The sequence below is a fragment of the Eulemur rufifrons genome, chromosome 15 (genome assembly GCF_041146395.1).
Source record: "Eulemur rufifrons isolate Redbay chromosome 15, OSU_ERuf_1, whole genome shotgun sequence".
Lineage (NCBI taxonomy): Eukaryota > Metazoa > Chordata > Mammalia > Primates > Lemuridae > Eulemur > Eulemur rufifrons.
The window spans coordinates 73,651,215-73,676,364 of record NC_090997.1 but is presented as its reverse complement, the minus strand read 5'-3'; the positions used below and the strand labels follow the sequence as shown (position 1 = coordinate 73,676,364).

The following is a 25,150-nucleotide window of genomic DNA, read 5'->3' as shown; positions in this document are numbered from 1 at the left end:
GTGGAAGTTATAGGATAATTTTGAGAGTAAAAGAAGTAAATATTGATATTCTACTGTAATATAGTACATTATGTTTACCCTTCCCAGGAGCCAAGTGAACAGGGATTTAAAAAAGAAGGAGAGAGTGCTCAGTATGGTTAAATATCTTCATTGATCTTGGCAAGTAGGGGGGGAATTGGTTACTAGAGAGACCTGATAAATGGAATGGTAGAACTAGAAACTATATTATAGTGAATTCATGATTAAATGGGAGTCAAGAAGTAGAAAAAGCAAGTAAAAATGATATTCTTAAAAAGTTGAGTTGAGCAGTGATGAAAAGATAGCAGATGGCATTTATAAGAAAACACAGAATCAGAGAAAGTTGTTTTTGTTGACTATCCAAATTTCTGTTGGTGTAATAAAGAAAGAAAATTAAGACTGAATATGGATAGAGCACAGGTTAACAAAATGGCCCACAGACTGGCCACCAGATTTTATAAATACAGTTTTATTGGAACACAGCCAATCCTATTCATTTACATTACTGTCTATGGCTGCTTCTATTCTATAACTACACAGTTGAAGGATTGTGGCCGAGACCATATGGCCCAAAACCTGAAAATATATACTATCTAACTTACAGAAAAAAAATTGCCAATCTGTGAAATGAGGATTCAAAATGCAGTTAAAGTGTCTAATATATTTCTAGTCATCAAAAACTCCAAATTCAGCAGCAATCATTTTAACATATTATATTGAGGCAGAAAACACATTGATAATTTTAATGGAAATAAAAATAATAGTCTTACATTTTTCCTTTTGAATAATGAAGGGTTAAAAGTAACTTCTCAAAATAACATTATATTTGTTCTTTCTTAATATTAGGTTAGAAAGTTAACATTGCACACAAGAATTTGGGATCAAATTACTTTTTAATGGTTCAATAAAATTAAGAGTTTTATTATTTGAAATTATTTTTTAATTAGTAACGTGGCCATGGACATTAAATTACATATGTTATAGAATTTCAATAAAGAAGGATAACCGGGGTCTACATTGTTTGATTTTGATTTTCAAATACATATATCTTATATTCAATAATATCAATTCAATAAGCATTGTATGACTCAGTCTTTAATAATTTTTAAACTTTTTCTAGGCAAAGAAGTCAAGCCTAAACCTCCACGTATGTTATCTGCATGCCAAATAAATAAATATATAAATATTAATACATACATGAATACATAAATAATAAAATGCATGCTTTTACTCATCCTCTGATTCCATATTGAATATTTTGCTTAAAACAAAGGCTTAACTGTTTTGTGTAGAGAATGTGCCTATCCTCCTAAGTATGTTTCTGAGGATATGCTATGCTGAAATTTTTCTTCGTTCTTTACTCATCGGAGTTCAAACCAACACTTTTTCTTACCTTGTCATTAAAAATATTAGCTTACATTTCCACTTTTTCTGAAAATAATTCTCATTGTGATTGATAGTGAGGGACCTTTACTTGTCTGTTTGTATTAATTTGCCACATTCATAAGAAAAAAAGTTAATATGACAGATTAAAAAGCAATGAATAATATATAAAAGAAATATACATGAGTGTAAGAAATAAATATCTTTCTGTAATCATTTTTACTAATGTTCACCTCTTATTTTCAGAGCTGCAAGGAAAAAAAGAAGAGAAGCCAAGTATGTATATTTTAGGTATAGATTCATACATGTAGTCCATATTTATAATGAATAACACAATAACTCTTTGCAAATATCATATCCTAGTGCAAATATTATACCAAATTTTATCCTTGGCCAATTTTAAAAAGATAAAACAAACAAAATATATATTTATCTATGCTACCTGTTTTAGAAAAAGCTGTATTTACATAGGTAAAATCTCTGAGAACTTTATATGGATCAGAAGAAGTCATTGACTAATTGAATTGACTACTACTATTGTAGAACACAGACATCCTATCAGAAAAACACCTGCTCTCACCCATGTCTTTTGGGGGCCTCTTGGGTCAGATGTACATTTCCAAAGGCTGAAGTAGGTAGCAGAAATTTTTTCAAAAGAACACACAGCAATCTGATTCTGAGAACAGTTAAATTTTTGGTTAATATTTCCTAATTGTATTAGTGTTGTAAGGCTGCTGTAATAAAATACCACAAATGGGATAGCTTAGAACAACAGAATTTGTTCTTTCACATTTCTGGAAACTAGAAGTCCAAAATCAAGCTGTCAATAGGGCCATGTTTCCTTTGAAACCTGTAGGGAATAATCCTTCCTTGCATTTTCTGGCTTTGGGTGCTGCTACAATCCTTGGTGTTCCTTGACTTGTAGACGCGTCACTTCATGCTCTGCCTCCTTCATCACATGGTCATCTTCTCCTTTTGTGACTCTATCTCTGTATCTCTTCTCCTCTTCTCATAAGTATACCAGTCATTTTGGATTAGAGATCCACCCTACTCCCCTGTGACTACATCTTCACTAATTACATCTGCAATGATCCTATTTCCAAATAAGATCACATTCTGAGGTACTGGAGATTAGGACTTAAGTGTATGTTTTGGGGAGATACAATTCAATCCATAACAGTCCATCCTCTGGCCTCCCCAGAATTCATGTCCTTCTTCTGTGTTAAATACATTCACCCCATCCCAACATCTCTGAAAGACTTAACCTTTCTAACATCAACTCTAAATACAAAATTTTATCTAAATATCAGCTGAAAGTCTGAAATATCATTAATTATCTAAATCAGTTATATATAAAAACTGGAGTTTGAGTCTTCCTGCAACAAAATTCTTCTTCATCTGTGAACCTGTGAAGCTACAAAACAAATTATCTGCCTCTAAAATAAAACTATGGGACAGGCATAGGATAGACATTCTCATTTGAAAAGGGAGAAATTGGAAGGGAAGAAAGAGGTCATAGGACCCAAGCAAATCCAAAACTTAGCAAATTTAAAGGCCTGAAAATATCTTTTCTGGCTCAATGCTTTGTTCTCCGAGCCTGGTAGGACAGTGATTCTGCTCGTAGCTCACTGGGGTGACAGCCCTGCCCTCTCTGCCAAAGGAGATCCCGTAAGTCCAGGCCTTTGAATTCATGGCCCTGATCTTAGAGTCATTATCCCTTCATTTCATCCTGTCTCTGTCCCTTTTTGTCAAGTCTGTTTAGCTTGTATAAAGCTCTCAAAGACCTGACCAATCTCTCACTTAATTCATGGGTGCCTAAGCCACTAGTTAAGAGCCTATCATAGATCTTTCCTATATTACCACGCCTATATTACCACGCCTATATTTCTGTCTTCTACTGAGATGGTTGATTGGACCCCTGAGGCATACACCTAATCTCTTTAGTGAAAGCTTGTCCAGCCACACATTGGCCCTGTCTCCAGGGCACACTGTTTAAGTGGGATGAGAATTTTTCAGATCATGAAGTGCCAGTTCCCTTTTTCTTAACAGGTTTTTCTTTAATTTATCTTTCTTTTCACATTCTATTTTAAGCAACAAGGAGAAATAAGTCTGCGCCTTCCAGACTTTGCTTGGAAATTTCCTTAGCTAAATATCCAAGTTATTCACTTACAAATTCTATCCCCCCACCCAACAGAAAAACACAATTTAGTCACATTCTTTGCCATGTTGTAACAAATATCTCCTTTCCTTCAGGGTCCAATAACATGTTCCTCATTTCCTTCTGAAACCTCACCAGAAGCACCTTTAGCATTCCTATTTCTAGCAACAGTCATATATGTATTGTTATGGTTTGAATGTATTTCCTCAAAATTCAGGTGTTGCCGACCTAACAATATTAAGAGATGGAGCCTTTAGGAGGTGATTAGGCATGAGGGCCTCCCTTGTGATGGAAATAAGGTTCTTGTAAAAGAGGCTCATGCAGCATTCGGGAAGCTTGCTTGCTTCCCCTTTTGCCCTCTTCCATGTAAGGACACAGCATTTCTCCTCTTTGGAGAACACAGAGCAAGGCACCATCCTAGAGCCAGAGACTAAACCTACTGTTACCTTGATCTTGGATTTCCCAGGCTCCATAACTGTAAGAAATAAATTTCTGTTTTCTTTAAATTACCCAGTCTGTGATATTCTGTTACAGTGCACAAAATGGACTAAGACAGAAATACATACTCTAAGATGACAGAAGCTTTCTCTATAGCTTTCCTCATTTCTTTCTGAGCCCTCGGCAAATAGCCTTTAATGTCAATAGTTCTGCTCGTGGTCTCTTCAAGGCAATCTAGATAAATCAAGTGCCCCAAACTCTTGCAGCCTCTATCCATTACCCAATTCCGAAACCACTTTTAGACTTAGAGGTATTTTTTACAGCAGCACCCACTTCCCTATACCAAAATCTATTAGTTTCCATGTATGGCTGCAATAAAGTACTGCAGATTGTGTTGCTTAAAACAACAGAAATGTATTCTCTCACAGTTCTGGAGGCTAGGAGTCCAAAATCAAGATGTTGGCAAAGCAACAGTCCCTATCGAACCTGTAGACAAGAATCTGTCTTTGCCTCTTCTAGTGTCTGGTGTTTGCTAGCAATTCTTGGTGTTCCTTGGCATGAAGATGTATCACTTCAATCTCTTCTTCATCATCAAATGGCCAGATTCTCCTTTTGTGTCTGTTTCTGTCTGTTTCTTCACCTCTTTTTATAACCATACCAGTCATATTGGATTAAGGACCCACCCTACTCCAACATGACCTCATCTTAGCTAACTAATTACACCTATACAACCCTATTTCTAAATAAGGGCATATTTTGGAGTACTGTGGGTAAGGACTCAACATATCTTTTGGTGGGGGAACACATTGAAGACAACACTGTTTGTCTAAATTCCTAAATAATATACATACCCAGTTAGAACTGTTTCAAAGAGTATTTTCCAAATTTTGGTGTTCAAAACATTTATCTTGTGTTGACTTTGGAACTATTTCCTGCAACAATCATCTTGAGAAAAAGTAGACAATTTAGGTTTAAATTAATTAGCAGTAACAACAATGTAATAACAGACAAATGCATAACATATTTCTAACTGCTGGGTGTTTAATAGTCCAGCATTGACAAACCAGCATAAAACTGTAACAAATTTTAGTAAAATTCTTTTGCATTTATACTCAAAAAATAAAATTATTTCTAAAAATGAATTTGTACTCTAGTTTTATACTTCAGATTTTTAATTTTCTGTCTTTCCCTCCCTCAGAGCCAGAAATTAAAAAGGAAGCAAAACCAGGTAACAATATTTTTATTTCATATAGATTCAGAGCTGACATTATCTTCATTTTAGAATGAAAAGAGCCTTACCTCCACCTAGGGTGAGGCACACAGAGTCTCCCAGTTGCACTCTGTTGCTTGGTGTGGTTTAACAGTACTGGGTTAGGTGAGAATGGGAATGTTATATAGACAAAAACATCTAGAATGTGGGCTTAAAATAAACCTAATAGAGATTCCAGGTTTCAGGAGACATTTCTTGGGGTTTTTCAAAATCAATAATAATTATATGTAATTTGTGGCTTTATTTCTGCTAATACACTAGAATTATAAAAATCACAAAATCCTAGACTATGGGGGTGTAAAGGGAAAAAGGATAAGAGTTTATCAAGCATCTACTGTGAACATTTTTATTTTCATGTCATTATGAGAAATATGCAGCATGGCAATTATTATCTATATTCAATATTTATGGAAATAGTTCAATAGACCAAATTGAGAAAATAACTTATTTTTCTGAGATTTTAAGTTAATATATGTTGGAGCTAGGATTCTGCCCCATGGCTTATTTGCCTCAAACCCTGAGTGCTCCCATTAAAAGACTGTCCCAGACTAACTGTATCATTTTATTAAGAGTTATTGACCTAAAAACAGGGTCACCTTTCCAATTTTACATTGCTATACAGTGTTTAAGTCATTGCTCTGGGACCAACTAGCTATGGACCTGAGGCAAGTTAAAAAGAACCCTGAGGCTCTATGGAAGCTATTTCTTCATTATAAGAAAATTACTTAACAAGATTTATCAATACAACAAATTCAAGAATCTAAATCTACATGTATGTGCAATGCTAACTTCACCCTTTAGTTCTCACCAGAGCTTACCTAGAAATTGATCATAAGCTTGAATCTAGTTGCTCTTGTAAGTAATATATTTGTATTGTAATAAGTCTTATGAATGCCTATCACCTGTTTCATGATTTATTTTCCTGATTATATGTATTTGCTGCAGGTGAGTATATTTTACCAGATTTAAGCATTTTGCATTTTTCCTCTTTTATTTGTTTAACCAGAAGCCCAATACCATTTAAAGCTAGTTAGGTCTAGTACCAGTTAAGACTTATATTTGTTATTATTAAATACTACATTTTTCAGCTAGTTTAATTTAATATGTTATTATTTATCCTTTTATAGCTTTATTTGAAAAAGCACAAATACACAGTATGTATATCAATTTCATTTATAATGCTTATATAGAATTTTTATGAGAAAAATTTGAAATATTTTTAAAATTATATATTTTCAATATATATGTTTCTATTTATGCTTCATTACAGCTTACGCTTTGGAAATTATATCTGCTTGAATGTAAATAAGAGTTCTAGATCTATCGTTTTCATGAACTAAAACTTTTAACTTTTACATATAAACTAGGATGACATGAAGATTTAAGAATATTTTTTCTTCATGATTACATTTGCTAAAGCTGTTAGTTATTTTCTGCTTAACAAATCACTGGCTATTATATGTTAATTTATAAAACTTCTAAATACCTGAAAAGATTTTATTTTTGTTATTCACAGAACAAGACATAGTGAAACCAGAAAAGACTGTTTCTCATGGTAAACCAGGTATTTTGCAGGTGGTATTTGTAGTATCATATTGTCTCTCGCTGTTCTAATTTTAGCAGAAGGAATAGTTTAGAGTCAAGTCTAAAGTTACGTGGGACAATTCATGTCCTAAGTCATCAGCTTCTAGAACATTTCGAAGTTTAGTCATCTTTCACAATATTTTTTGCACTGAGAACTTGACTGGGCATATGTAACTAGACAGCTAGTCATTCCTTCCCATCAGAGGGTTAGCTTAGCACAAAGACCATCAAAACTAGCACTCAAGTGAATAGGCTCTAAATTTTTTGTTTTATTCTGTTTGGGGCAAAGCATTCTTAGAAAACTTGAAATTCAGATTGGCTCATTTCAAACATGATCATCTAAGACTCCCCAAATCCCAGGAATGCCAAGGAAATCAGCATTTCTTCCTGCTTCCCTCTCTTCCTCCTTTTCCTCCTTCATTTCTCTACATTTGCCTCCCTTTCTTCTCTTTCTTATTTTTTTTATTTTTTTCTAATTTTTATTTCTGGTCTTGCATTTTGGAGAAAGTATAAGTGACCCAATGTGTTCTGCTTATAAAGAAAAACACAGAATTTACCAAAATGAGGTTATAAATTATGTTTTATATAAAAATAGAACTTTTTATTTAGACTAATTTAATATGAATTTAATTTTGAGACTACTCAAGCCTCGCTTATTCCATAGAATATTATCTTTCATTCCAGGCTGAACAGTTTACCCGATATTGTGAATATGGTTAGGCAAGAATCTTTGAAAAGCTAAAAACATACTCTCTCTACAGAAATCTTAGAAAATCCTTTGCTTACATTTTAAAATTGTACTTTAGAAAAATCTGTATACAGTGAGTTTGAGTCAGTTTGATTTGATTTGCCTATGCTTTAAAAAATATGACACACCGACAACAGAGAATACAGGAATAAAGAAGGCAGGGCTGGAGTATGGAGAGGTGAGAACTGTCTGTACTGACACTGCAATACTTTAGAAACAACTTCTTGGACTTCCCAATTTAATAATAAAATCCTGTTATTTTCTTATGTTACAAATGTTAGCCATTTTGAGGTGAGATACCGAGAGAGTGAGTTTAGTCTCTGTGTATCAAATGCGCTGACTTCCAGCCACAACTCTCTTACTTCAGCTACACCCTCGTACTCTTTAAATTCTCTGTTACTCAGCGTAACTTCCTAATTAGGGTATCTGATCATCTGATTCATACCCACTGACAAAACTTAAAAAGTTTAATTTTACATAGGATTGTTGTAATAATCTCTTTATTTTGACCCTAATATCTTTGACTATGTAAAATCATAGTGGCAAGAAGACATCCACAAATGTACCACCTTTGCTCTCTCTCAGCTTCACAATATAGGAAATTCGGGTTCTCCAGCTATTCCATAGAAGTATTTGCACAAGAAGATCAAAAATTGCTATTTCCTTTTTCTTTATTTCACCATATTATGGGGGTACAAATGTTTAAGTTACATACGTTGCCTTTGAGCCACCCGAGTCAGAGCTTCAAGAGTGTCCATCCCCCAGATGGTGCACCCCATACCCATTAACGTGTGAATATGTCCATCCCCTCTGCCCCCCTCCCACCTGCCCAACACCCATCGAATGTTACTACTATATGTGCACATAAGTGTTAATCAGTTAATACCAATTTGATGGTTAGTACATGTGGTGCTTGTTTTTCCATTCTTATGACACTTCACTTAGTAGAACGGGTTCTAGTTCTATCCAGGATAGTACGAGAGGTGCTATATTGCCATTGTTTTTTGTGGCTGAGTAGAACTCCATGGTATACATATACCACATTTTATTAAATCCACTCATGTGTTGATGGGCACTTGGGTTTTTGCCACATCTTTGCAATTGTGAATTGTGCTGCTATAAACATTCAAGTGCAGATGTCTTTTATATAGAATGCTTTTTTTTTTCCTTTCAGTAGATGTTCCTATTTTAATTTAATGAGGGGCTATATATTTCATAAAGGAGCACCTCTGTATAGATAAATACAGTGAGGGCAAAGAATAGAGTTTATATTGGCAGGAGAGGAAAAAGTTAAATTAGGAAAACTTCTATGGCAAGATAGCTACAAAGTGTGTATTAGCTGGATAAAATTTCTTTGTGCTCCCATTCAATCTGAATAGAAGATATTACTTGCCATTTTATTGAGGGAACAGATAAGTTTTTCTTGGCACTGATGCTATTTCAAAAAGAATACAAAATATCAATCTTGAAATATGTCACTATTTTGTACAGATGTATTCAAAATTTGTACTTGTGTTAACATTTTTTCTTATCACAGAAGAAAAAGTTCTCAAGCAGGTAAAAGCTGTCACAATAGAAAAAACAGGTAAATAACATATGTTATATTTTTCTTCTATCTATCAGTTTTATATTATGTGGTTACACTTACACATATCTTCACTGAAGTGCGTAGACTTTCAGTGCCATAAACTCTAAGATTCTGAATTCTTGTGAGTAACTAAAGATACACTTAATAAAAATTTTGATCAAAAATAACAAAAACCAGAGTGGCATAACTGTATTTTTTAAAGTGTGATTGATCTAAGCTGATATGTAATTCATGAAGAAATCTACGCAATTCATTGATTCCCCTGTATACTTAGGTGTTTAATCTTATTTTCAAAGCACATTTCCTCAAATCTCAAAATCACAGAAATCTAAAACTTTCTGTTATTTATAAATTAGTTGGAATAATTTCCTTTCATGAGAACTCCATAAAGAGTTACCTGGTTATATAACTTTTAAAATCTACCTTAAAGAATGATCAATATTAAAGTAAAAACTTACTCTTTCAGTACTAGAGTCTTTCCTATAAGGAGAAAGAAAACTTCTGAATCTTTGACTTAGCTGACATTTTGAACTACTAAATCTCCTCTATTTGATTCCAAGATAGAAATCCTGCCCACCTTGGCCATTAAGAGAGTCCTATCTCTTATTAACACTAACAATCATTCCAAAGGAAAAAGTCTATGAAATATTATTTTCTCCTAACAGATAATCAGATAATCAGGATTTAAATATAGTGTTTTTTGGAAGAAAATACAATGAAATTCAGAAGAGAACTAATTATTTATAGAAATTATAAACTAGTATTTCATAAGAAAAAAATAACCTCATAAGGCCATTTTTACATTATTTCATCTGACCATTATATTTTATTCAACCATTGCCTAAATTTATAATTTCAGTACGTTTCTCTAATTTGTACCCTGAGGTGTTAATATGCTCCCTGAGCATCTCATTCAGTTATATGGATGTTTGAGGATTATGAAGAAACTAGATCAATGTATTTGTGTCCCAAATATATAGATTGTTTTAAATTTTATGTGCATTTTCTGTGTCTTATTAGTTTTTCACTAAGCAGTATTATTAATGTATTTGCTGACAGTAAAATAATAGTGCTCAGGGAAAATACATTAAACCTAACCTAAGGAGAGAAATTGAAGCTAAGAAAGAATAAATACAAATGCTAAAAAGTTATTTTTTCCATAGTCTCCATCTACTAACCAATATGCCATCTGCTTTCCTCTATTTCCACAGTCAAGCCCAAACCAGCAAGTAAGAGATGAAAACAATAAAACCTGAGAGTATCGCTTGACCATTTCAACTTTAACAATTTGCTTGGATTTTTTAAATTGTCATTTTCAATGTTTCCTATGGCTATACTACCTGTATAAGTGACAAATTAACGTTATTGCTATGGCTTTGAGTTCCTTTTCTTTCATTACTAATTAGTGATATATTATACTTATTAAAAGAAATATCTGGAAGTTATATCGCTATTAATATTAAACAAGTGAATCCATATAGGCTATAACGTACCACTAATAAGAAAGTGGATAGGTGGAAAATCTTTTAAACATGCATAATGAATGATAAAGGAAAATGCAATGACATACAATTGTCAGTGTTATAAACCATATAATGTTTTTGATTTATTTGCTTTAAGCTGCATTAACTACACTGTAAGTAGACTCTGACACTTAGAAATCCATAAAATTAAAAACATGTTGCCATTTGTCTATTAAAATCGTGAAATTTCTTCATGAGTGTGAACTTTAAAGATCATTGATTTCATTGTACAAGGGTGATATAAAGATTACAATGGTATAGTTTAAAGGTGACTATTGGGCTTAGGAAGGCATCAACATTTGCTGATTGTCACACAGGTAGTAAATGTGCCCCATATTGTTCAAAATTGTGACATTGATCCTTGAATGATGTACGTTTGTGAAACTCAAGCATAGATGAAGACATGAGTGGCTACTGGGCAAGTATTTTCTGGCTCCTGTATGAAAAATGGATCAAAAAATTTCAAAGATGAACTTGGGAGACCAGTCAAGGGGACATATAAGTGGTTCAGGCAAATATGTGGAGCCTAAAAAGAGCATATTCACATCCTAGACCCTGTGACATGTATTTTAAGTATATATTTTATATTATTATTATTACTTTGATTAAGTATGCTTTTGTAATACTATTATAACAGTTTAATAGCTTGAATATTGGCTTCTTAATTTTCTTTTATTTTGCATGCTTATTTAATACATTTATGCACATTCAGTTCATGGAATTTCATTCTTGAATGCTGTCGATTTCTAACTTACAATTATCCATTTAATCTAATGACACCTGGAGTACCACATCTTCCCACCTACTTCACTGCTGGTGCATAATGTTGGGGAAAAATAGTAGTAATTTTAGAGAAACTCCAAATCCAGAGGTGAGGGAAAGAAAGGACAGCTCAGGAGGATTAACCACGGAGGTCATTAGAAAGAACTAACACTAGGTTTGTTCCAGTGATCTGCTCAATTTACCAATATTCTCAGTCCCATTCAAGATACCCCACCCTACGTGGCTTCATTTTAAGTTCCACTTTTGATGAAAGAGAGAGATCTCTTAAATGCTTTTAATTCAAATATTTTTCAGATGGCTACAAGGGATGTCAATTACTCACAAATTTTAATTCCATTTATTATGTCCTAGAATAGTTGAGACTCAACTATGAGAGTTCTAACTAGATATGGAACGGGACAATGGTACAGGAGAATAAAAATACAAAATGTGGTACCTTCTGGAATAGAGCAGATCTAGATTAAATTTTCCATAAGAAACTAATGTTCAGCACTAAATTGCTTCTGACCAGGCAAGAAGAGAACTAGGAGTCAGAGAAGAAAAAAGAGGCGTTGGTAAAATGCCAATGGCAAATATCATCTATGTTGAAATGTCCCCAAGGAATGACTTAACCTTCAACAAAGAAAGAGAAAATAATCCTCTTCTTATTCTCCTCCTTGACATATTCTATCCTCTTCTTCTTACACAAGATGACCGCAAAACGTCTGGAACCCTAGTATTGTCTTTCAGCTACATATAAGAGAAAGTCTTTTATTGGGTTTCCTGAGAATTAATCTAACCTTGCGTGTGGTTTTATGGCACTATGCTTTCTGTGTCCCAAGCTGTATGAAAATGACTTTGAAGGCATGCCTCCCAGGTAAACTGAGGATCACCTTGCTGCTTAGGGAATCCAAAGATTGCCAGTGAATTTTGATTTCTCTCTCTAGAAAAAGCTGAACATCAAGAAAAAGAAGCTCCATCTATAAAAATAGGTATTTTTTGTTATTTTTGGTTTATATTCTATCTTAATTCAATATTTTTATTAAATTTGAAAATTAAAGCAATGCATAGAAGTGATTTTCATTTTGATTCTTGATAATGTTTAGTCTTGTGGTTTTGTAATATGATGTATTTTATATGACCTGAGGGCTGTGATATTGTTGTCAATCAAACATGGATTGCCAAACATGCTACTATAATATAGCAAAATTAACAAATAAGATTTGCTTTTATGATTCACAAGCCCCTTCCAGAATATTCAGTATTTCTCCACTGTTGTCAATATTAATATTATTTATCATACTAATGAAGTTGATTCACTGTTGGTAGTTTTAAAATATTCTATCAAACTACACATGTTACATTTCACCAATTGTGAATTTCACCCTGATGTATTTCCTTAAAATAGAAGTTATCCCATTGTATCATAGTTACCTTAATTTTAAAAAATGTTATTCAATTTATAAAATATGTAATACTTCACATGATTCAAATACTAAGGCATATAGGAGGCTAAGTACAAAACTATCTCCCCCTTTCCTTTTTCTTATTCTATCAGTTCCCAATTCAAAAATATCAAATAATATCCAATAGGTAATCACTCTTATTTCTTAAAATATCTTTCTAGCATTATCTATCTGTACTAATAAATACATATCCCCCCTTTTCATTTTCTTACTCAAATCATGCAATGCTATAAATTCTGTACCTATATTTTTCTAGTAAGAATGTATCTTGAAGTTTTTTCATTTCAGTACCTAAGGACTTTTCTCATTAATAGTATTTTGTTGTATAGTTGTACCCAGTTACTTAATTAGACTCTGAATGGCATATGTTAAAGTTTTTTAAAAGCTTCCTTTAAAGGTATATGAAAGATATGTCTAGGATTGTTAATTTAACAAATTAGTTAACATATATGTCTAGTTTTGTTAATTTTAAGGGTACAGTTACCTAAAGTAGCATTTTTAATGAAAAAATATATTCAGTGTATTATAATTTATATAGATATACTCAATTGTTCTCTATAAAAGTTGTATCAATTTATATTCCCACCATTAAGAGTTAGAGTTAGTTCACCTAAATTTGTATGATTCAAATCCTCCACAGTCATAATCCAATATGTCTATTTTTAAATGGATAAGTAGAACTTTAGATGTAAAATTATTAATACATAATTAATGTTTTTAGTTAATAATTTCAGAATACAAGATATATTGGAGAAAGGATGTTTTTAAATAATATAGTTTTTTAAAATCTACCATCCATTTATTCTTTCTGAGATTTTATAAAGCCAACTTTGTCATTCCAAATACTGGAAGAGTTTAAATTGTTAATATTAATTAATATTAACATGTATTCTGAAAGCTGGCAGAATATGTATTTTATGTCATTCAGAAACAGTAAAAAGTTTAAATTATTGTGAGCATTCATTCATATGGCATCAAATTAAAGATGAGGTAATACAGAGATAAAGAAGAGACTGAGAATATGCCATACTTTTAGACTTTACAACTGTTCCATGGAGAACTGATTGGGAATATGTCTTTTTTTTTTTTTTTTTTTTTGAGACAGAGTCTCACTCTGTTGCCCAGGCTAGAGTGAGTGCCGTGGCGTCAGCCTAGCTCACAGCAACCTCAAACTCCTGGGCTCAAGCGATCCTCCTGTCTCAGCCTCCCGAGTAGCTGGGACTACAGGCATGCACCACCATGCCCGGCTAATTTTTTCTGTATATATTTTTAGCTGTCCATATAATTTCTTTCTATTTTTAGTAGAGATGGGGTCTCGCTCTTGCTCAGGCTGGTCTCGAACTCCTGAGCTCAAACAATCCGCCCACCTCGGCCTCCCAGAGAGCTAGGATTACAGGCATGAGCCACCGCGCCTGGCCGGGAATATGTCTTAAAAATTACTGAAAATGTATTCCCTATTTTTCATTTTAATAAAAGTTTAGTTTTATTCTTATTTTACTCATAAAAATCAGAAATAGGAAATATAAAGGGCTGATATTGTCACTTATTTTTTCTTTTTCTTCTTTTTTTTCACTTTTTAGATAAACCAAAACCAACTTCAAGTAAGTGTACCATTTTAGAATTTTAGGAATATGCTATTTCATTTTTTTGATTTAATAATTTCTTTGTATTGTAAATAAAGTCAAAAAGTATGATATGTTAGTTAATGTAGTAGGCATTACACCATTACCTGTGATATGAGTGATTCTAGTTGATGAAGAATGTTGTGTGTACAGGCATACCAGGGAGATAAAAAACACTCAACATAGAGGAAAATGGGCAGATGAAAAGGCATTTCTCTGAGGAAGAAACTATACACCAATAAACACATGAAGAGATGTTCACCTCATTAGAGATTTAGAAAATACAAGTCAAGAAAAATTTCAATGTCATTGTATAGCCACACCTCAGAGATATTGCAGGTTTGATTCCAGACACCACAATAAAGCAAATATTGCAATAAAGCAGGTCACACAATTTTTTTTGTTTTATTTAACATTTTAAACAATAATAAAAATTCAATAGTAAATGATGAAATTATTTATTTTATAATATTAAAATATCCAGACTTTCCCCTGGGATAAAAATATGTTCATTTCAATTAAGAGTGTATCTAGATGTTGTATTTAAATTTTTTAAATGCCAAGGCCTAACCTGCATTCTTAACAGTGTTATATGACAGATTTCTTAATAATGTAGCTACAATATACTTCTGAATAGATTCAATGCCAATTTTAAACATTAAAAATTGCCTTTGGCTGGAGAAAATCTCTAGTTTATTTTATTTATATTATTACTACTAATATGAACAGTATTACTAAAATTAAGGGTTGAAAATCGAAACTAGACTGCTAGAAATATCACCATAGAGTCATTTAAATATAGTATTTTGTTTATGAAATATTATTGTCTATCTTCATTATTATAAAATATTTTACTCCTTTTCTCTTGAATTTTGAATATAGCTTCCAAAAAAGTTATGTAAGACTAATAAAACTGATATCACATATATAGAAAACATTGATATTTTAAGAGATATACTTCTTATACTTTCGGAGAAGTTTTATTTTCTGGAAATGTCACTTGAATTGATTTGTGAGGTAAAAATTTTTTAAAAACTTACCAGGTTATATTTATAAATATTATAAGTCTATGGATTTGCTGAAGGAACAAAAAGAAAGCTTGAATCTGCATCATCATAGGCTATAGGCAAATATTTTATATCTGTCTCACTTATCAGACTATATTGACCATGAGTTGAGTTTGTTTCTGTTACATTTTCAACCTGATCCCACAATCCCACTCAATTACACTTCTGGTAGAATCTTATAAATGAAATTGTTTTAGTAAATATTCAACAAATTAATGCATGCATGCATCCATGAAGATTAAGTTAAAAACATATGTAACAAAGATTTATAATTTGTAATTTATAATTTATAATTAAGAAAACCATAGGACTTAGAGTTGATTAATTTCACCATATTTGAATAGACAGTTTTAGATTATCTTGTAGAATGTTTCTATTTTCAAAATAGATGTCTAGTTATAATTTTCAGATATATTAATTATTGGTACATTTCTTTACCATTTAGAGTGTATGTGTCTGTAGTAATTTAGTAGGACATACCTGAATATAAATTTCAGTTGTCTGCTACTGAATAAAAACTATTTTCTTATTTTTTCTATTACATTCTTTTTTTTTTTTTTTTTTAAGAGGGAACATCAGAAGTCACAGACTCAGGTAAATATTTACTTTCTCAGAGGAGATAAGATATAGTTGGGGAAACATTATGTAAATTGGAGTCCTTATATAGCTGTATAACATTTACAAAATCCCTTAATCCCTCAAATTCCAGGTTTTCTCATCTACATAACAGGCATAATGACTTCTCAAAAGGCTTGTTATGAGGATTAAATGATATAATACATGTTACGTTCTCACCACATAGTTCTCACTCATTAAATAACGGTTTCCGTCTAACTCTTTGTCTGGAAACATAGTTGAAGAAGATTAACAATCAACAGAGACTGTTTTGAAAACTGGGTTCATATTTTTTTGGAAATATTCTGTGACTTTTTCATTGCTTTCATTTGTTAGTTTATTTATTGAGCATCCATCATGCTGGCCAAATCCTTATTTCATAAAGATAACAACTGAAAATGTAGATGTTTTTCCTATTGTTTCTAATTTAAACTTATTAATAAATGTACGGTTTGTGCTGGCTTCATTTCAAAGCATGTAAGAGCAAGGGAGGATCTAGGCCCAGTGGCATGAACCTGTAATGCCAGCTACTCAAGAGACTGAGGCTGGAGGATCACTTGAGCCCAGGAGTTCGAGACCAGCCTGGGCAACATAACAAGACCTTGTTTGAAAAAAAAAAAAGAAAAAGGAAAGGGGCTCTGCCATACAGGTGACTGAATGTAAAGAGAATGACCACCTATAACAACAAAAGAAATGAGAAAGCCCTGACCGCCCTCCTCCCCCCCTCCACCTTCTCATGGGATTGAGACTCATCTCCAACTGCTAACTCCAAGATTAAGTAAGAAAATCATGTTTTTTTAAATGATAATTTCTTGTTGTTTTTTTTTCCCCTAGGGAAAAAGAAAACTGAAAAACCTGAAAAGGAGAGTAAAGGTAAAGTAAAGATGACATTTTAAGACATGTACATCAAATCAGCCATAAAAACAACAGAATAAAAATACATAATTGTATAAACCATATGATTAAGAGCAAGTCATGCCATGTAGACACTGGTTTTATGGCACATATAAGAATTGCAGTACATTTCAGTTCATCCATACAAAAGGTGGATGTATTGCATTATTTTTAAATAGCTAAAGGGAACAGGAATATAGATCTAAAGCAAACTCTACCTGTTATTCCTAAATTAAACTCATGGACTTCTTTTCATATGACTCCTAAAAATGTGAATATTGACTACAAAAAAATTTAATTCCAAGCCTTCAGAAGAATTATTAATAAATATGATATATTACTCTGACTTACCATTTCTTCTCTGCAGAAAAAGCAGAAGTGAAACATCATAAAGAAGAAAAAGGTAATTTTTTAAAATAATAAAAACTATAATGCAAAGCCCTTAAGCCAAAATATTTTGAATCAAAATTTATTTATATCATTTGTAAATGAAATTTTTATTTACATATGTGATGATCGCTGGTCTGATTTAAAGAGGAAATGTGATAAATAACTGTGGCCATGTGGTAATGAACAGCAGGCCAGTCCATGCAAAGAAGCATCCATTTGCTGTTCCATTGATGCTTCCTCTTAACATTGGGTTTATTTCTTTAGTAAACTATACAATATAATATAGTAATCACTGATTTCAATGTAATTTTCTGGAAAATTATGAAGGCCTTAATTATCAAAGAAATATCTATTGGATCAAGAGGAAAGTGTCCTTAGATATATGAGTAACTGTCAAAAAAAAATACTTTTTTTGTTTATCCCCAAATTCAGTTAGTCAAAGTGACCTATTTTCCATAGATTCTAGTTCCACATTTAGTTGCCACAATCATAGTATATCTCTGTTTATGTGAACCAATCTCTACTGCTAACATTTATTTACTTTTGTTAGGTATTAGTTGGAACGAAGACAAAATTTTTGAAATTCACCCTGAGAAAATATTTATAATGCTTTAATTATTCCCATGTTCCTAAAGCTTACAGTTGAAGCGAGACACAATATTTATGAAAATTTATTTTAAAAATTCATATTTTAATTTACATTTTTCTTATAAACAGTCTCGACAAGACAAGAAAGTCCTCAATTACACAATGTGACAAAAGGTAATTTTGAACTACATAAATATTCAAATGCACCATTAGTATAGAAATGTCTGAATTGTGTTGGTGCTCAATATTAACACTAAATTATTTTAAAGCAATGACATCTAGCAGATGTAGATGTACTCTTCAGCTAACAGCAGAGGATTATTTTACTTGTGTTGTAGTTTTATACATGAGGTATGATGCTGTAATGTGATTAAAAGCATAAGTATCCCGACTGAAATGTTTTTAAAAGAACTTTATATTGGCATCACTTGATTTTTATAAATTTGTAATTCTTAGGTTTATGTTAGATACTCTAAACATCTCAAAGTAAACCATATAACACAGATTCCTTCAAAATATATATTTTCTAGCCTGGCCCTTTGAATGAGAGTTAGGTTGGTAGAATGGAGATGTTGCCAGTCTTGTGCAAGAAGGTAGAATATCTGGTATAGTATTTGGGACAATTATCTCATCTTACATATTTTTGTCCTACATACATCAGTTTAATGATAAAGCACATTTCTTTGAAGAAGACTAATGCCTTATGGAAACAGATGAATTATTGTGAAAAAGTAAACTGATTTTTCATGTTGCTTTTTAAGATTTATTCATTTTATGGTCTAATTGGTAATTATCTTTGAAAGAAAAATAATTCTCAATGACATATTTTATGAAGTTTGGAAATTTGAAAGAAAATATTTAGATTAATTACATAATACAAAGTGATTTTATTCAAGTTAGGTATAAGTATAATTGAACTAAAACACTTAATTTTAACAAAGATCCTGCTGATTTTAGTAAGAGTATTTAAAAAGCATAAATATGTTGTGACACCTGAAATGATTAATAGCTTTTTTGATAGCTCACATACTTTCTTACGTAAAAGAGATTAATGAAGATATTCAAAGACTCATGTTCACAGACAATAGAGAGTTGTATTTCTTCATTAACTCTTAAACAATAAAAGAGAAACTCAAAATATATTAGATACTTTTATAAAGTCCACTGATGTATAATCTCCTTGCATTTTATATCATTTAAACAAAATTTGTTTTCCTTTCTTAGCTGAAAAACCTGCAAGAGTATCAAGTAAGTACAATTTGTATTAATGATGAGTTCTCTTTGATACATAGTATCTATTTTAAGGTGAAATTCATAAAATATTTCTATTTTTAATGTTCAGAGATTCATTCTAAACTAAACCTATTGGCAAGAATTTGTTAGCTTTTATTCTAACTTATGTTGAAAGTTTTAAAAAATCTATATTATTTGAAATTATAACTTGTACCAGAAATACCTTATTATGTACTTAAGCCTGAAGATAAAAGTGACTTGCCTTCAAATAAATAAATCTTTTCAGCGATTGAAGTAGAATGAAAAAAAATAATCCTGTTTCTGCCTTAAACTGCTTCAGGTATTAATATTTATAAAGCATAGCATACTAAGTGTAATTTAAACTAAATAATCATAGTTCTTTTTCTGAACCCTCTTTTAGCATTATGTACAGATGGTTTTGTTGCTGATGGTGGTAGGGGTGGGTTTATTTGGTTAGACTTCTTTTTTTGTTAGTCATTTATTTGTCCTTGTCTAAAGGAGTTCATGAAATAGCTATGCTTTGTGGCCATTGCTTCATTTCCCCACGTGTTCTAACTCCACCCTAGTCCCTCATCTCTTGTCCTCTGGGGCTGGGGCCAGGTCCTCTACTCCTGTAGGCCATTTTTCCACTTCAGTGCAGGATGCACAGAGATCATCCTTCATTCTCAGATTGTGGTGAGTGTAGGAGGAGGAATGCTAATGCATAGAAAAGGACTGGTGTGAAAGAGAGGGAAGGTATCCTTTCCTGAATTCTAGTGGTTCAGTTTGATTAGAGATGCCTGGAACCTTCCCAGTGGACTGGATTCTCAAATATCTGGGATTTTATTATAGGGATAAAAGTGATGCTGATAAGAATTAGCAATGCACTAACATCTCTCTATTACATACATGAAAGTCAGCAAACATAAAAAAATGCTCAACATCTCTAATCATTAGAGAAATGCAAATCAAAACCACAATGAGATATCACCTAACCCCAGTGAGATTGGCCTCTATCAAAAAATCCCAAAACAACAAATGCTGGAGAGACGAGGACACTCTTACACTGCTGGTGGGACTGCAAATTGTTGCAACCTCTGTGGAAAAGAATTTGGAAATACCTCAGAGCTAAAAATAGAAATACCATTTGATCCAGCAATAGTACTATTAGGCATCTACCCAAAAGAGCAAAAGACATTCTATAATAAAGACATCTGCACCCAAATGTTTATGGCAGCACAGTTCACTATTGCAAGGATGAGGAAACAACCCAAGTGCCCATCAATTCATGAATGGATTAATAAAATGTGGTATATGTATACCATGGAATATTACTCAATTATAAGAAACAACAGTGATCTAGCACTTCTCATATTTTCCTGAATAGAGCTTGAGCCCATCCTCCGAAGTGAGGTATCACAAGAATGGAAGAATAGGCTCCAAATGTACTCGCCATCAAATTGTCACTAACTGATCAACACTATGGTGCTCACATGGTAGTAATATTCTCCAGGGATTAGGGGGGTGGAGGGTAAACTCACAAGTAATAGACGCGGTGAGCATTGCAGAGGGGAAGGGCATGCCTCTAATTCTTGCTTGGGTGGGGCAAAGTCATAAAATGTAGCCAAAATGTTTGTACCCTCATATCCTGAAATAAAAATTAAAATAATAAAAATAAAAAAAACAGAAAGTAACATTGCAAAATCAGGTTTTCTGTGATTCATGGAGCCATGATTCACAGAGGATTATGGTTTAATCAATGCTTATTTTTGTGGGTGTACTTTTCTTACAGATGTAGCTTTCTAATTTCTAAATATTCATTTTGTTTTCATTATGTGTCTTTTTTTCTTTGTACATATGGTAAATATATAGTAAATAATTTGCTTGTAGAGTTTGGAGGACAACATCAAGAAGGAGATATGTTAGATAGTGTTACATTTAATAATTTTCTTAAAAATTAAAAGTAAAAACCCCACATTCTTAAAATTTAAATAATGCAACTATCTCTACCTGATATTAATATTTTAAGTCATTGAAACTTTTTCTATGAAAAAACATACATTCTAAAACATTATTTTCCAGGAACTTGCTCAAAGGCAAAACATGAAATAAAACAAAAGACTGAGAAAATACAGTATTAAAAGGCAAATGGTACTGAGGGAAGGCTTTCACCTAGATGAGTCACAAAGCTTTTGACATAGCTGAGTAAAGCTAGGTTGACTTGCTCCTCTAAATGAGTATTTCAAATGGAGTAATGTAATAAGAACATTTCTTGAGCTCATTCCACCTGGAGGTCTAAATTTGGCAAATTTTTTTGTAACATATTTCTTACATAATGAACAGTCAACATTTTTGCTGTTAGCATTTCACCATATTACCTGTGTGCACATACATTTGGGATAAAGTCTCTGAGATCTAATTTTGACATTAGCCACAGATAATGAATTTACTTTGATATGGCTATATTGATAATCTTTATCTAGAAGTTAATTGCTTTTTAATGAAGATTCAGCCAAGCTCTAGTAGAAGATTAGCCAGGATTTCCATTTTTTTAAAACAAATGTCTTTATATCTTATTTCTGTGATTTTTTTAAAAAGCTAACTTGTTATACTCTCATTTATTTTTTGATTCTGTATTTTTCTCATATTAATATGGTAAGAGAAAATAAGTGATTTGCTTCAATACTAGAGTATGAAGGATAATTTAGATGTCAGAATTCAGCTACCCTGGAAATCAGTTTAAAATTTTAAATAAGGTAAAATTAAAAAAGGATTCCATAAATGTAAAAGTTAATAGTATTTTCCTGAATTTACATGTTTGGTATATCTTAGGTCTGAAAATCAAACTCTGAAATGAGTATCTATTAAGGATTTTTTTTAAAAATAAAGTAACTAACCATAACTAAAGCATCTTAATTGGCATGAATAAAAGCATACCCTATTTTTATTGATTATATGTTCCTGCACTGAAATTTTTCAGTAATTTCAGAAAGCTATAGTTTCTCAACAAGTATGTAATTCCCATTTGAAGGATTATCTCATTTTGTCAAATTATAATGTGACTAGTAATGAGTCAGTAAATTATTAGTATAAAATGATAATTCAGTGGCCAAAAAGAACTAAGTTTTTAAACAGAAATTCTTAAACACAGAGAGAATATGTTTTTTTAACACTACTTTGAGTTGCTGTTTTAAAATATGTTTTGATTTATGTCAATAGTATCTTTACTTCCTTTTATTAGACAATTAAATTATCTTTTCTAGTGTGATCAAATCCAAGCTAAAAATCACTTAAGAGTTAATTCACTTCTAAAATTAAGTAATTTATGTTATCTCAGACTAATTAAGTTGCTGATAAAAATAATGAGCTGTTAGTTAATTAACGGTGACATGGCAACACTTTAACTCTTAAATAAGTGAATCAATTTTTATCACTGTACAACACATGCCAGTCACATTTCTGGCATTGCACAAGAAAATTTAATAGTCTGATTAAGATGCAGTTACAGAACAAGTCTTGAAACACTCTTTGCTTAACTTTACAGAATGAGTTTGAATGATGTTATTCATGCCAATTATATATTGAATTCATTTGTCTAAAATTAGATATCAATGTTTCCCAAAGAATAAAGTGAATTGCATAAAATAAAATATCTAGTAAGTCCTTTCCCTTGGTCTGTTAAAATTGTTTGTGAAAAAGAAAAAATAAACATCTCCATTGCTATAAACATGTAACCATATTTATGGCTGGCTTTTACACTGTTACAGCTAGTGAGAGTGATTATATACTTAAACCAAAAACAGAAAGAGAAAAAAGGACCTTCCCACTTCTAAAATAATTATTTTGAAAATGAAGATTTAGGAAAGATTATTATCTTTTTTATAATTTTTCTATGTATACAAATTAATGTTAACAATTTAAATTTCCTCTCCTTCTCCACAAACACAAATTATTCCAGTGTTACCTTGTTCTTTAAAAATACCTTATTAGGGCAGGTACATGTGGCTTCTGTGATCCCACTCCTTGATTCCTATCAGAAGTAATTATTACATCGAGTTTTATTTTTATGATTACCTTGATTAATTTTTTTCTAATTTTATGATATGTATTGATCTTTCAGCTATGTGTGTGTATGTGGTGTGAGTGTATATGTAATGTGGCACATTGTAGGACATTGTAGGACATATTCTGAGATTTTTCACTTAATGTTATTCTTCTTAGATTCATCAGGGTTTTTGTGTATGGTTCATTTTCACTGCCATATAGCATATTACTTTGTGAATATACAATTTTAATCTATTCTACTGTTGATGGATATTAGCATTGCTTCCAATTTATTTGAGATTTTTCTCTGTTCCTTTTTAAACATCTTAATATATATTATTATTTTATTCACTTTTTCTTTTCTAATAGATAAATAACATTTATAAATTTTCCTTTACTACTTGATCAGCATTGCCCAGACTTTTAATGTAGTATTTTCACTACAATTCAATGTTAAGTATACTTTAATTTTCATTATACTTAATTTTTAACTAATATGTGTTACATAGAAGTTATTTATAGAATATATTTTTAAATTTTCAAACCTATGGTAATTATCAAAGTTATCCTCTTTAACCAAACTCTAACTTAATTTTTAAAATAGTATATAAACAATCTTCTCTTTGAAATGTGTTCAGTGCTTATCTTGTGAACAAATATATTAATAGTTTTAGTAAATATTCTATATATGACTTAGAAGAATGTGCTTTCCTTACATGGTTAGAAGTACAAATCGATATCCACTAAATCAAGCTTAATTGTATTTTTTTCAATTATGCTGTATCTTCCTTAATTTTGGTATATTCTAAGTGTCAATAGTTGATAATCTATATTGAACTCTCCTGCTATGATGGCAAATTATCAGTTTATCCCTGTAGTTTCATCTATTTTGATATGAGGAGCTATTTTATGTTATATATATTTAATCATATCTTCTGATAAATTGAATGTCTATCTTTAATGGTGACTTCTATATCCCTTATAATCCTCATTTTAAAGTGGGTAGTATGTCTGATATTACTATAAATATCCTAGTGTTCTTTTGGTTAATATTTTATCTGAATTTTTTATAAACCTTTACTTAATGCCTTTCCATGACATTATGTTTTAGATGTTTGTTAAATAATATAAAGCTACATTTTATTTTGTACTCTATCTAGGACAGTGATTTTTAATCTGATGAATTTAGACTATTTACATTTATTTTAATTATTAATTTCTCAGGCCTCGTTCTCACTGTCTTACTTGTTGCTTTCTATTTCTCATGCTCTCTCCATGCTTTCTAAAAATAATTTTTCTTATTTTTTTAATTGAGGGTAATTTTTTCTTCTAAGTGTTCTTATTCTTCTATTTTGCAACCTCTACTGGTCTAGAAAGAGTATGTCTATCTTATTTCTATTACTTTAGTGATTACTCTCAAAATTTTACCATGCACACATAACAAAGTATAAAGTTACTATAGAACAACTTCTACACAAGAGAAGAATGTTAAGACATTTAAATTCCATCACATCTAATCCTGACTTATATGGTAGTTTTTATTAAAAACAAATTAGCACCAAATTTATGGTAGAAATGCAAATGATATCATAGGGTTGTGGCTAATACCAGGGAACCTGTCTTCAGAAGTACTAGTTCCAATTATGATTTAAAAGTTGTGCTGGGCAAGATGGCTGACCAGAGAAAACAGCTGCCTTTTCAGTAAGAAGGAGAAGTTTTAGATGAAGGAGAGAAAAAGAACAGACAGACAAACATAGAT

At 31.6% G+C, this 25,150-nt stretch overlaps 1 protein-coding gene across 1 annotated transcript in view; it reads left to right on the top strand.

The window, feature by feature from the left end:
• TRDN (triadin) overlaps positions 1-25,150 on the top strand; it is a 304,482-nt gene that overhangs the window by 261,001 nt on the left and 18,331 nt on the right. Inside the window, exons 26-39 of the mRNA XM_069489089.1 lie at positions 1,139-1,165; positions 1,648-1,677; positions 5,196-5,225; positions 6,395-6,421; positions 6,784-6,831; positions 9,137-9,184; positions 10,399-10,416; positions 12,420-12,464; positions 14,519-14,539; positions 16,195-16,221; positions 17,077-17,115; positions 17,504-17,539; positions 18,244-18,288; positions 19,339-19,362. Coding sequence (XP_069345190.1) covers positions 1,139-1,165; positions 1,648-1,677; positions 5,196-5,225; positions 6,395-6,421; positions 6,784-6,831; positions 9,137-9,184; positions 10,399-10,416; positions 12,420-12,464; positions 14,519-14,539; positions 16,195-16,221; positions 17,077-17,115; positions 17,504-17,539; positions 18,244-18,288; positions 19,339-19,362 — 465 coding nt within the window. The remainder of the gene's footprint in view (positions 1-1,138; positions 1,166-1,647; positions 1,678-5,195; positions 5,226-6,394; positions 6,422-6,783; positions 6,832-9,136; positions 9,185-10,398; positions 10,417-12,419; positions 12,465-14,518; positions 14,540-16,194; positions 16,222-17,076; positions 17,116-17,503; positions 17,540-18,243; positions 18,289-19,338; positions 19,363-25,150) is intronic.